The 12639-nt window shown below is 43.2% G+C and overlaps 1 protein-coding gene across 1 annotated transcript; it reads right to left on the bottom strand.

Moving 5' to 3' along the window:
* Positions 1 to 303: 303 nt before the first annotated feature.
* PDZK1 (PDZ domain containing 1) lies at positions 304 to 12530 on the bottom strand. Its single transcript, XM_084617762.1, has 9 exons — positions 12440 to 12530; positions 10665 to 10876; positions 10090 to 10333; positions 9000 to 9136; positions 6733 to 6928; positions 5742 to 5938; positions 3365 to 3559; positions 2310 to 2609; positions 304 to 1222 (listed from the first exon to the last, which is right to left on the bottom strand). The coding sequence occupies exons 2-9, from the start codon at positions 10872 to 10874 to the stop codon at positions 1154 to 1156; spliced, it is 1548 nt and encodes a 515-aa protein (XP_084473888.1). The 5' UTR covers positions 10875 to 10876; positions 12440 to 12530; the 3' UTR covers positions 304 to 1153.
* Positions 12531 to 12639: the final 109 nt, after the last annotated feature.

Here is a 12639-nt window from a genome sequence, read left to right as displayed (position 1 = left end):
TAGGGCCTAATGAATCAGAATCCATGCCTTGGGTTACTGTTCACTGGAGTTTAGTGTGAAGTCAAAGATGGTAGCTACAACTAGTTTACGTTATACACTAGAAATTCAGTGCTCCCCACTGACCGATATATTCTACATCAGTTCATGTCCCTTGTTGGCTTAATGCAAGTCACTAAGATAAATTTCACCCATGCAACTTAAACGTATAGCTTCCTGAAAACCATTCTCCCAGACCTTGCTCAGTTTAAAGCTGTTGTGGAACATACATCATAGATGGCAGGAGTAAGACCTGGGAAAGAGAAATAGCCACTCTGAATGATTTATTTATGCTTTGTCTCAAGCTTACAGCAAGGAGGTATAGCATCCACTATGGGTACTACAGAGCTGGTTCATATTGCATTAGAGACAAGGTATTGGCATGTAGTCAAACAAAGCTGTTTACACTGAATTACAGACACTGTTCAAACTGCCATGATCTTCAGCTAGGAGAGTGGGGTGGAGGGAATGGTGCTTGTAACTTCTGAACAGTGAACAATTAAGTTAACCTATTGTTTTGAATGGACAATATCTACAGCTTGTTAGCAAGTGAAAGGAGAGTTATTCACAGAATACATTAGCTTATCATGATATATTACATCTACTGGGTTAAACTGATTGTGTTACAGTAAATATAGCATGTAATAGCCACAGTGATTTGGCAGATGGGCTTTGATTAGGAGGAAAGAGGTCTCTTGTGGAGGACATGAGAGATCAATTTCTATGTTAAGGAGCTTTCTTGTGCTTAAAAGGCCAAAATACTTATTGATTTGTGAATCACATTTCCTCCCCCGCAAGATGACAGATGTTTCTGATTAGTCATTTAAGCTTTTACAGAGCAATAGTAGAAGTAAGTAACTGTCCACTTCACCGAGCAGAAGGCCAATCAACTACGATTAGCAGCATTAGATAAGTGAGTGATAGTTCTTGGGGGTAGTGGGATGTTCCCCTTCAGGGAAAGCTAGTTAGAAGGAAGTCACTGTTCCCGTCCTCACAAGTATGAAGTTCCATAGCACACTGTGGTTCTGGGAGGTAAAAGAACAAAGACTGCTCAGAGGAAGAGAACTTTTTTAAACCTTGGAAGACGTCTGATTGGTTTCTGTTGTGGTCTGTCTCATCATAACTGTGTGTCATAATCCTCTTCTGCTGAGGCGATTGAGAGTGAAAAGGAGGAGGAGGAGCTGGCCTGTGGAAAAGCAATAAGTAGAAATTTCTGATTATTTTATGGTTGTAGATAATGTGATAGAGATTCCTCATGCCACTGTGAACTATCAGTCTGTTCTGAACCATGCCCAGTAGGTATTTGACTTTGCATGAGGAGCTAGTGAATTGCTCTTTTAAATGCACTTTACAAAGTGACTAAATTATCTAGTGTGAATTCCATGTTCTTGCTCAACTTCCATATCAAATCCACCAAGGTCACAGATAAAAAGAAGGGTTTAACTATAGCTCTGCAAACCCAGCCTTGGACGTAAGACCATCACTGAAAGAATCTGCAGTTGGAACTTAGTTAACAATTCTGGTGATAATATGTGTGGAGGAATAGAATCCAGTTCGTTTCTTCCAAGCTTTATTGTGTCTCCTGCATGAACAGGAGTAAAAACTTGTTTATTTTTCACAGCAAAGAAGATAAGACCCTGAATCCACACAGGGATCAGAGCAGTTGAGTACTGGTGTCATTTTTCTGACAATAGCAAATTTCAAACTCTTGTTGCTGGCACAATTTCCCTGGACCAGCGTGGTCAGAATATTTATTTTTTTTCTCAGGACCTTTGTTGGTCACACTTTGTCACAGTCTACCCATCCCATACCCACCAAAGAATCTGCACTGTTTTAGAGCACTTCACGTGGTTTTCCCATGTTCACAGGTGTATTTAAGCCCTGTTACTTGGGTCCTGTGCTCCCTGTGGTTGGACAGAGAATTCCTGAGGATATGGTTCTCATCTACATTAATGAATGCTATACTGGGAGTATTTCCGTGCTCTCTCATGCTCTTTCTCACATACTCATGTGCATACATACGTTCTCTCTCTCTCCCCCTCCCCTCCCCTCCCAGGGTCCAGTAGATACTGTGTCTGTGGAGTAGGGAGAGAAGGCAGTTCTACCCTGCTGTAACCAGGTGTGCCTCACCATACTAATTAATGTAGATCAGATCTTGTAAATCCAGAATAACTAGAATTCACAGACCCTACCTCAAGTGAATTTAGTGACTGTTTCAGGTTCCTTTCCCCACCACCTGGTCGGCAAAATTTGGTTAACTCAAGATTACCCACCCTTTCTCTTGGTTCTGGTGAGGTCCTCTCAGGCTCTGCTGGTGGGTTCTCTGTATAAGCAGGAGGGTCAGTAGTGTCATATAGCTGATCTGCCAGAGAGGCAGTAATAGGAATATTCTGAGACTTAAAGTATTCATAGGTTGCTTTTCTGCACACCAGTAGCGTCAATCTGTCACCACTGTCACTGATTTTTGCTACAACCTTGTCATAGGTTTCGTTCAGTATGTTCACGCCATTCACTTCCACCAAAATGTCCTCTTCTTCCAGTCCCGCTGCATCAGCTGGCCCACCTTTCCGTATCTGCAAACACAGGCTCTGAAGCTGTGATACCAGCACAGTACCATTAAAGTTGAATTAACACCCAAGTATTATAAATAGAGAATGAATATTCTGTGATTTTTTTTCCCCAATACAGGAGGTAGAGTAAGGATTGGAAAAAATTATTCTGGAGCAGAACTTAATTGGAGAAGGAGAAAGGATGAGACTTTTAACATAGTATTCCAATATATTCCACTTTTATTACAAGTTCTGTAATGGGTTTTGACTTGGACAGGACTTGTGTTGTGGGGAATTGGCCATGGTGGTGGTATCATAGGGGATCAGAGAATGGTTTGTCATATTTTATCTTTTTATAGTGACTTGTGGATCTCAGATCCCTTGCATATATTATTATATTCAGTACAACACTCCTGTGGGTTAGGTAAATATTAAGGAAGAAGAGAAAATAGAGACAAAAGTTATGCAATTTACCCCAGAAGTTTTGCAGAGCTAGGAATATATCCCAGGTCTCCTCACTCCCGCTCCTGTACCTTGATCACAAGACTATCCTTTCACCTCTAGGGGTATGAATTCATCCTGAGTTCAAGGACAAAAACCTCTGCTACCAGCCAAGTGCACATAGGACAGACCTTGCCTTTTTGTTACGTATGGCTTAGAATGACTTGCTCTGAGTGTAGTCACAGCACAGAAAGTAGAGAATGCATGTCTAACTGTAGCACAAACTGTCCCTTCCGGTGTCTCATCCTTCTCCCAGGCTAGAAGCCCCAGGTTAGTACCTCTTTGATGAACTGCATGGGCATATTCTTGGTTGTACTCAAACGGAAGCCAAATCCACTAGGACCCTTCACCAGCCTGCAGATTTTGGGCTTGTGATTCACCACCTGCTCAGCATGTGAGGTCGGCTCTTCCTTTGCTTCAGCTGGAAGGGAATCTTGTCTTTCCCGGTAGTACAAACACGGGGAAACTTGAGCCTGAAAGACCAAAAGCAAAGGAAAGAGTTTATATGAATGTAAAAACTCCTACAGAAATCTCTGTCTAAACTAAGGCTGTCAATTAATCGCAGATAACTCACGTGATTAATCTCAGTTTTAATTGCATTGTTAAACAATAGAATACCAATTGAAATTTATTAAATATTTGTGGATATTTTTCTACATTTTCAAATATTTTAATTTCAGTTACAACACAGAATACAAAGTATAGACTGCTCACTTTGTATTATTTTTTATTACAAATATTTGCACTGTAAAAATGATAAAAGAAACTGTTTTTGAATTCACCTCATACAAGTACTGTAGTGCAATCTCTTTATCGTGAAAGTGCAGTTTACAAATGTAGATTTTTTTTGTTACATAACTGCACTTGAAAACAAAACAATGTAAAACTTTAGAGCCTACAAGTCCACTCTGTCCTGCTTCTTGTTCAGCCAATTGCTAAGACAAACAAGTTTGTTTACATTTACGGGAGATAATGCTGCTCGCTTCTTGTTTACAATGTCACCTGAAAGTGAGAACAGGCATTTGCATAGCAATTTTGTAGCTGGCATTGCAAGGAATTTATGTGCCAGATATGCTAAACATTCGTATGCCCCTTCATGCTTCAGCCATCATTCCAGAGGACGTGCTTCCATGCTGATGATGCTTGTTTCAAAAAAAATGTGTTAATTAAATTTGTGACTGAACTCCTTGGGGGAGAATTGTATGTCTCCAGCTTTATTTTACCTGCGTTCTGCTATATGTTTCATGTTATAGTAGTCTCGGATGATGACTCAGCACATGTTGTTCATTTTAAGAACGCTTTCACTACAGATTTCACAAAACGCAAAGAAGGTACCAATGTGAGATTTCTAAAGATAGCTACAGCACTTGACCCAAGGTTTAAGAATCTGAAGTGCCTTCCAAAATCTCAGAAGGATGAGATGTGGAGCATGCTTTCAAAAGTCTTAAAAGAGCAAAACTCCAATGCAGAAACTACAGAATCCGAACCACCAAAAAAGAAAATCAACCTTCTGCTGGTGGCATCTGACTCAGATGCTGAAAATGAACATGCGTCAGTCTGCACTGCTTTGGATTGTTATCGAGCAGAACCCGTCATCAGTCTGGACACATGTCCTCTGGAATGGTGGTTGAAGCATGAAAGGACATATGAATCTTTAGCGCATCAGCATGTAAATGTCATGCGAAGCCAGCTACAAAAGTGCTATGAGAACACCTGTCCTCCCTTTCAGGTGACAATGTGAACAAGAAGTGGGCAGCACTATCTCCTGTAAATGTAAATAAACTTGTTTGTCTGAACAATTGGGTGAACAGGAAATAGGGCTGAGTAGACTCGTAGGCTCTAAACTTTGACATTTGTTTTGTTTTTGAATGGAGTCTTTTTTTTGTGCATAATTCTACATTTGTAAGTTCATCATTCATGATAGAGATTGCACTACAGTACTTAAGTGAATTGAAAAATACTATATCTTGTTTTTTACAGTGCAAGTATTTGTAATAAAAATAAAGTGAGCACTGTATACTTTGTATTCTGTGTTATAATTGAAATCAATATATTTGAAAATGTAGAAAACATCCAAAAATATTTAAATGGTATTCTATTATTGTTCAACAGTGTGATTAATGATACGGTTAATCTTTTTAATCACATGATTAATCTTTTAAAGCGTTTGACAGCCCTAGTCTAACATCTTGTTGCGTTTGAAATCTTTACAACAGTCAGTATAGGTCCCACCTGTGAATTTCTACTTGCTTATTAAAACCTCTTAGTGATAGAGGTAGAAAGTTGCAACATGCTCACAATGTGAGCAGGGATTTCTCCTCTAATTCATGTAGGAAACTGCCTGGTAGTTGCAATTGGTTAGCATGTTGGTCTCTGCACTGACCTGCTCAAATATGGTATTGTTCCAGTAGTATATAGGAAGGTCTAAGGCAAGAGTAAATTGGAAAGTTTAGTGACATACTGCAGAAATCTCTTCTGAGGGAGACTGAGACATGAGCCCATCTCAGATGATCGCTATAGCGAGTATTTGAATAAGGGCTATTAAAAAGCCTTTGAAATGGTGCTTCTTTCAGAATGGACCCATTATTTCATTGCTGCCCCTGTCTTAGCTAGTGAGGAGCTGTGCAAGCCCAGCCTCAGCCTGCATTGCCTTACCAGTTTATACATGGTGTCTGTCTGCTTATCCACCACCAGCAATGTGGTCTTTTCCCCACACCTCTTAATCTTCTCCACCACGGTGTCGTGATCCAGTGCCTCCACTGACTCCCCATTTACAGCGACCAGGATATCGTTGTCCTTTAGTCCCGCCTTGGCTGCTGGGCTGCCAGAATCAATGTCCTTAATTAAATGACCTGATCTCCAAAAAAATAAAAAAAAGAATACAGGCCTAGTTCAAATAGAGAAAAGCAGTTGTTCATGGGATGTGTTTGGTTTGGATGATAAAAGATATTTAAGATGGTAGAAACTCATTCTTTGATTTCAGGTTGAAATAAGGTTCCTGATTTAGCTCATTCTGCAGTAACCCTAGTGCAGAATCTAGATCTCCTTCCAAGTGACTAGAATACAGGTTCCTTTTCCCCTGAACAAGACACATGGAAGTTGTGGCTTACTCTGAGGAAAGGGGCGGGGGAGTTTAAGCCTACTTAAAATTGAGTGCTTCATGGTTTTGGTGAACCCAGTTGTGAGAGAGCAACTAAGGATCCCTTTCAAGTGATTCAGATAAGCCAGGATTCTATTGTGAAAAAACATCAGACATTACTCTGGACATGTTGCTGACCTTCAAAAATGTGGGGTTGGAGGCTGCCCCAAGTGGAGATTATGGGAGCTGGACTGTAGTGGGTGAGGAGGGCCACAAGCAGCACTGTGGGATGTTCCACCTCAGATGGGAAGGTTTGTTAGAGATTCATAGATTCCAAGGCCAGGAGGGATCATTTGTGATCATCTAGTCTGGCCTCCTGTATAAAACAGGCTATAAATTGGGGGTGCCTGGCTGTGGTGAGGTGTGTTTGGGGGGACTGGGTTGGCAGCAGGGCAGGAAATGATCTTTCCAAGATGAGTAGTAGGCACTGGAGAGTAGGAGTCCTGCAGGCCCCATAAAAGCGCACTACAGAGCATGCAGGGGCCTGGCTGATGGCTGGGTTCTCACCGTTACCATTTTGTTCCTCCCTCAGATAAAACCCATAGCCGTTGTCTCCTTTCTTGAGCTCCACATGTCGGGGTTTATGGGGAAGCAGTTTCAGGCTGGCTGTGTCTCTTTTCAGCATCATCTGGTGATTGCTGTAATACTGGTCAGTTTCATTGTCTGATAGCAGAAACACAACATGGTTCCCAGACTTCTTCACCTGCAAGAACACACACACACAATTTCAAACACAGGCCTTTGAGTGGAGCATGGGGGCTGTGGAGAGCTTTATGTTGGCAGGTTCTTTGATGTACAATGGTGGGCTCTAGGTGAATGGGATGTAGGGTCTACACAGACTAGGTTGTGGGGTGGTGCTCTAATATGTGCACCCATGTGCTGCCTATATGACTGTAGACTCAGCCACACCTACCACAAGTTGCTATAACATTCAGTTCTGACTGCTGTGGAGCTACTTCCATCCCCCTACATTCCATACCCTAACTTTGTGTGTTTTGTCTATCCCCATCATATCTCTGCTTCTCTACTCCCATTCTTCTCTCCACCCTCACTCAAAACCTGCATGTTTTCTCTCCTTATAAAAAGTATTGCAACAATAGTACAGAACACAAGTACTGCAGTTTTTCATAGTTAATATAGTGGTTTGGATCATTATAGTGGATTGCTTTGCAAACTTATTTGATTGCCCCCCCCACCTTCTTTGTGTCTGTAGTAGTTTGTGTCTTCCCACCATGTACAAATACTGCCACCTAGCCCTGAAGGCAGAGCTGAGAGCAGCGGCTGCTGGCTGGGTGCCCAGCTCTGAAGGCAGTGCTGTGCCAGCAGCAGCAGCACAGAAGTAAGGGTGTCAATGTAAAAAGAGAGATTCAGCAATATCACTTTTCACAGCAGACTTAGCGCCCCATGGCCACCCTTATTTCTGCGCTGCTACTCCAGGATTGACAGCCACCTCCAGGTATGGGATTGGGACAGTGGGGAGGAGAACCTGAGCCTGTGCTGTCTCCCAGTAAGGGACTGGGGGGAGGGACAGGGGGGAAAGGAGAGGAGAGCCCAAGGCCGGGAGGCGGAGCTCCTGCTGTCCCTGCCTCCCGGGAGTGCATGGCCCTTCTGCGCGAGCCCCAGCCACCCAGGGCTGACAGCCAGAGCGCTATAAAAACAAAAACAACAACAAAAAACCCCCCACACAGCTTGCATCTCCCCTGGGAGTTTGAAAACCTCTCCTGGGAGTTTGAGAACCGCAGTGGAAAGCTGTAGGATTTGTAGTTTGGATAGTGGTACTCTGAAAGCTTTTCTAGCCCAAGCTGCTTCATAGTCATACTATGTTTGAATGGTTAAAGTCTCAGCATGTGTGATTTTTACCAAAGAGACTAATGGAAAAATCACATGTTCTCTTCTTTCCATCCTTATCTCTGATGCTACCCTCAGTGGATCAGTGTTTGATTTGATCTCTTAAACTACATTCATTATATTCCCTAACACCAAGAAGATCTTTAAACCACCATCACCACAAACAGGAATATACCAGTTGTTGGGAGGATGTGGCAGAAGGACATTTCATGATCAGAAATGCAGGCTTTCTTGCACACTTTGTTTGCTCTGGGCCCCTTTTACTGACAGCTAGGTTACATTATTTGGCTCTGATCGAGTCCTTAAACTGCATTGTTAAAAATAGTTTTGCGTTTCTTAGCAGGAGGGAATCCCATTTCATGGAAATCCTCCTCTTTCCCTAACTATCCAGATCTTCACATCAAACCCTCCTTCAGGTAAATCATGGAGCACAAACTTCTGTGCTTTCCAGTCTTACCATCCTAATATTAGAAAGATTCCCCATTGTACTGGACTCCATCCCAGACATGCTGACTTCATCCTCCTGGGCACCACAAAGATTTTCAGAATTCCTAGAACTATGCTGCCATTTATTTAATTAGGCTTATGGCAACAGTACAGTTGTGGTGCTTACACCACTCGGGCCTGACTTGAGGGCAGTATTCTTCCAAAGCAAGTTTAGGGTGTCTGGTGGAAGTCTGACTTTCAAAAACAGCCAAACTTTTCGGCAGCCTTGCACTCCAGCTACTCTGACCCATCCAAGAAACAAGGCCAAAGTAGCAGCATATTTTGGGACTGAAGTGTTGCTGATAATGCACGGTATTGACCTCAGCTTTTTCACCTGCTCTGTGAATGCATTCAAACAGTGTTGACACTGCTGCTCAGTAGCCTCAGGAAGAGGAACTGGCCTTAAATGAAGGAAGAAGAGGAGTCGTGCTAGCAGATACCTTTTCAACCACTTCCTTATGTTTGTCGTTTTCCACGTTCTTCCCATTCACTTCGATCAGGCGGTCATTATGTTGGACTCCTGCTTTTGCAGCCACTCCTTGCGGGGACAAGCCTATTATGAAGACTCCCTTCTGACCTAGAACAGGTGAGAGAACTTACTATACAGAGCAAGCCACTGGAACATGCCTGCACTGATTGCCAAGCAAATGCCATGCTGATGTAAGGTGCTGTAGTGACAGCCCTGGAGACCAAGGGACTCTGTTTATCCACAGAAGAGGTACCATGACAGCACAAGTTTTCTCTACACAGCCGCACCTGTGTGCCTTATCCTGACCCTGGAGGGATAACCTAGAGAGGGGAGGGACCTTCATCATCTATCCCAAACTATTGTTTGCCTCTCTGCTGAGAGTGCCCATGGCACCAATTATGGTGGCTTGGTTGATCGTTAGTACTACTGAGAATGGAGTGACTCTAAAGTTTGAATTGATTAAGGCCCAATTTTATTATTTAATGTGGCTTATCCACATGTCAGAGTTTCTTGTGTTTAAAAGACTTCCAAATTGCATCCGTGGGTTAGTCTAGTGCACAGTGTGTGTGTTAGCACCCTCCATGAGTTAGGCACTTTCCAAACAGAGAGAGACAGTACAGGTCTACAGAACCCTACCCATTCTTTTGCCTAGCATTTTGGAAAGGACAAGTGTGGAGAGGGTTCAAAAGAAAAATAAAATTCCTTAGTTCAATTTCATGCTTCCCATGTGAACACATCTAGATCAGAAGAAGCTCTTTGCCTTTTACACACTGTCATCCTTTGCTTCAGCCCCTTTCAGATGGTTGTCTTCAGATAAGCTCCAGAACCCTGAGGGCTGGTTCCCACGGTAGTTCAAAGGAGGTGCATGGGACTTGGAGCAATCATTTGTAGGGTGCTTCTGGCAACTGAGGAGGGCCTGGTACAAATGGTTTTAGCAAGTCTGCTTCAACAGCTGACAGAAAATTGGACAGGTTGGCAAAGAACCAACTCCCATCTCCACACCTAACCAGAGGAAATGTGCCCTTGGGAAATTGCCTACCACCTACACCCATTGTTCTCACCAGTTGTGGTTTTCAAGGAGAAGTCATAACTGTTTCTCTCCTTCACCAGGTAGCAGAGCCGAGGCTGTGGAACTGGTGCTGTCACTCCATTCGTCACTGGCGGCTGCTCCTTTTGCTGCTGGGTTGTCTGCTTGTGACCCAACTCTTCAAAGTTCACCCCTTCTTTCTCTGCCTTTTCATAGGATGCCTCATCCAGAATGAGGACAGTTACAGAATTCCCACTCCTTTTGACCATCTCCACTACCTGCAATGGATAGAATGAGCTTGGAGGTGGTAATGGCAGAAAAGCATCCAGATGGTTGATATAAATTTCCCCCTCTGGAGCACAGCACATGCTAGCTCTGCAGCTTCCACTGCCCTTGGTATTTCATCAAGGATCTTTTCCCCTCTGCTCAAGCTCCAGTGAAGCCAAAATGTGAGGTACAAATGATCCTGTGGGCTCAGTTATTCAGCTCTCAGATTTCCCAGCAGGAGTTACTGTGAGGAGTGGCAGGTGACAGTTTGCTGAACTGAATGCCAAAAGTGGGGCTGAGATTTTGAGAAATGGCTGGGACCAAAAGAATAGTCAGACTTACCTGTACATGCTCTTCCTTGTCCACAAACAACCCATTGACCCTCAGAATTCTGTCTCCATCCTTCAGGCCTGCCCTGTCAGCTGGACTGCCCTCCTCCACATTCCGGATGAGGTGACCCAATTTGTTTTTCTCAATGCGCAGGTAGAATCCATAACTCTCCCCCTCTTGTTTGGTCACTTTGCATTCTCGAGGCTGGAGAGCAGAGGTCATTTCTGCCAAGCAGGATGGAAAAGGGGTGTGTGTAAAAACAGGACCAGGAAAAGAAGTATGTCCCCATTAAATATGCACTGAGTAGGTCATTTGAGCCAAAGTGTTTTTAACAAAGATAAAGAAAGAAGAAAATGCTTTTGTCCTCCATCTTAGATGAAGATGGTGTCTGCCTCTTGCTAACGAGGAGACTGACTGAAGGCAGAATGCCAGAGAGAACTTTTCTGCTGTGGAAAATAAGATGGGAAAACTGTGGTCATGGTCTCTTCCAGAACTAGGCCTCACGGGAGAGAAACCATACTGCCGATTAAGCTGACAGGAGTTGCCAGTGGTAAAGAAAATTGAGGTGTGGCTAAAATGGAATTCTTAGAAGAGGGCAAGATTAAGAAAGAAACAGGTAGCTTTGAGCGAAGTGACCTTTCTTCATACTACGAGGTGGGATGGAACTCTTCTTTTGGGTGCTAGACCATTATGCACACGCCACTCTTGTCAATCCAGTTATATTCTGGAATAGCTATTTCTAGTTAACTCCTTGTGTGGACCCTCTCATTCTGGAATAAGAGTACCTTATTCTGAGCTATTTAACTAATTCAGAATAAGATACTCTTATTCTTGAATGAGAGTGCCCACACAGAGTTAATCAGGAATAGTTAGTCTGCTTTAAATTCACACCAGATTTTATTCTAGATTAATTTTCATGTGTAAACAAGCCCTAAAACAACCCCCCCCCCTTTCTTAAAAAAATATAGTTGTCCCTTTAGTGAAGAGGCATAGGTGGCTCAGGCCAGCTAGCGTATTGATGGTCAGAGGGGCACAGATGTGTTATGGAAGCTGAAGGAAGATACTGGAAGCTTTTGGTATCTTGGGACCCTGCCCATTGATCAGACAGCTGGAAGGATTTAATATACTGCAGTACCTCAAACTTAGCTCGGAACATATCCACAAAAGGGAAATTAAGACTGAAGTAAATTCTATTGTAGCAGGTGCATCCTTTCCTAGTATCCACACATACTTTTATCACTAGACCCAATTTGGAAAATTTCTCCTGGCAGAGGTTCTTCAGGCCATCCCAAATACAGCTCCCCTGCAGGTAGAGAAGAGGCGCCCACAGCACATGATTTATCTGCCTTCCCTTTGAAAATTCAAGATTTACCCTGTTTCTAGCCACCATGCAGTTGTACTATGGCAAATCTTCAGTGTAGAAAGGCAAAGCTACCACTTGTACTCGTGGAGCTTACCCTGCTGGAAACCAGAGCAGGCTGCATTGGTGAAAATTGCAGCTCATAGCGGTTTGTCCTGTGAACTCTAGGAGTTTACACCAGAGCCTGAAACAGAGGCAAATCCCAGTGTAGACAAGGCCTAAGAAACATTCAAGTGCAGGGGAAGGCAGATGGTGAACTCATGCACCTCAGAGGGAAGTGGGGAAGCTAGCATTGGGCTCAATGTTACTTCTCCTTTTGCTGCTTTATGGGGAATGGGAGTAAAAAACCTACAAAGGTAACCAGGATAGTAACTACGGGATGTTTTGTGGGGAAAGGGGTTAGTGAAGAAAGAAGGGAAGTTCTTACCTGTGTCTGCGTGGAGCTGTTCTCTAGGGAATTCTTTCCAGCAGTCTCTCCTTTGGCTGTACCTATAGGTACAGCTGGACTTTGATTGAGCAAAGGTTGATTTAAAAGATGATTTATTTAACTGAGTCTCACTGCATGTGTTCACCTATTTGATAACCAGCCTGTAGAGGTGCAAATCATTTCTCCTTTCTCAGCAACTT

Source organism: Lepidochelys olivacea, assembly GCF_965140295.1.
Source record: "Lepidochelys olivacea isolate rLepOli2 genome assembly, chromosome: 1".
Taxonomy (NCBI): Eukaryota; Metazoa; Chordata; order Testudines; family Cheloniidae; genus Lepidochelys; species Lepidochelys olivacea.
Note: the sequence above shows the minus strand (reverse complement) of the source record. Positions and strands in the feature narration are given on the sequence as shown.

Bases quoted from the DNA above. Each gene is read 5' to 3' on its own strand.
- PDZK1 (XM_084617762.1), bottom strand. From the start codon at position 10,874: ATGACCTCTGCTCTCCAGCCTCGAGAATGCAAAGTGACCAAACAAGAG. The intron at 3,560-5,741 runs GTAAGGCAATGC...TTGGTCTTTCAG, and splicing joins CAGACACCATGTATAAACTG to GCTCAAGTTTCCCCGTGTTT. The intron at 2,610-3,364 runs GTACTAACCTGG...CTGTGTTTGCAG, and splicing joins CCATGCAGTTCATCAAAGAG to ATACGGAAAGGTGGGCCAGC.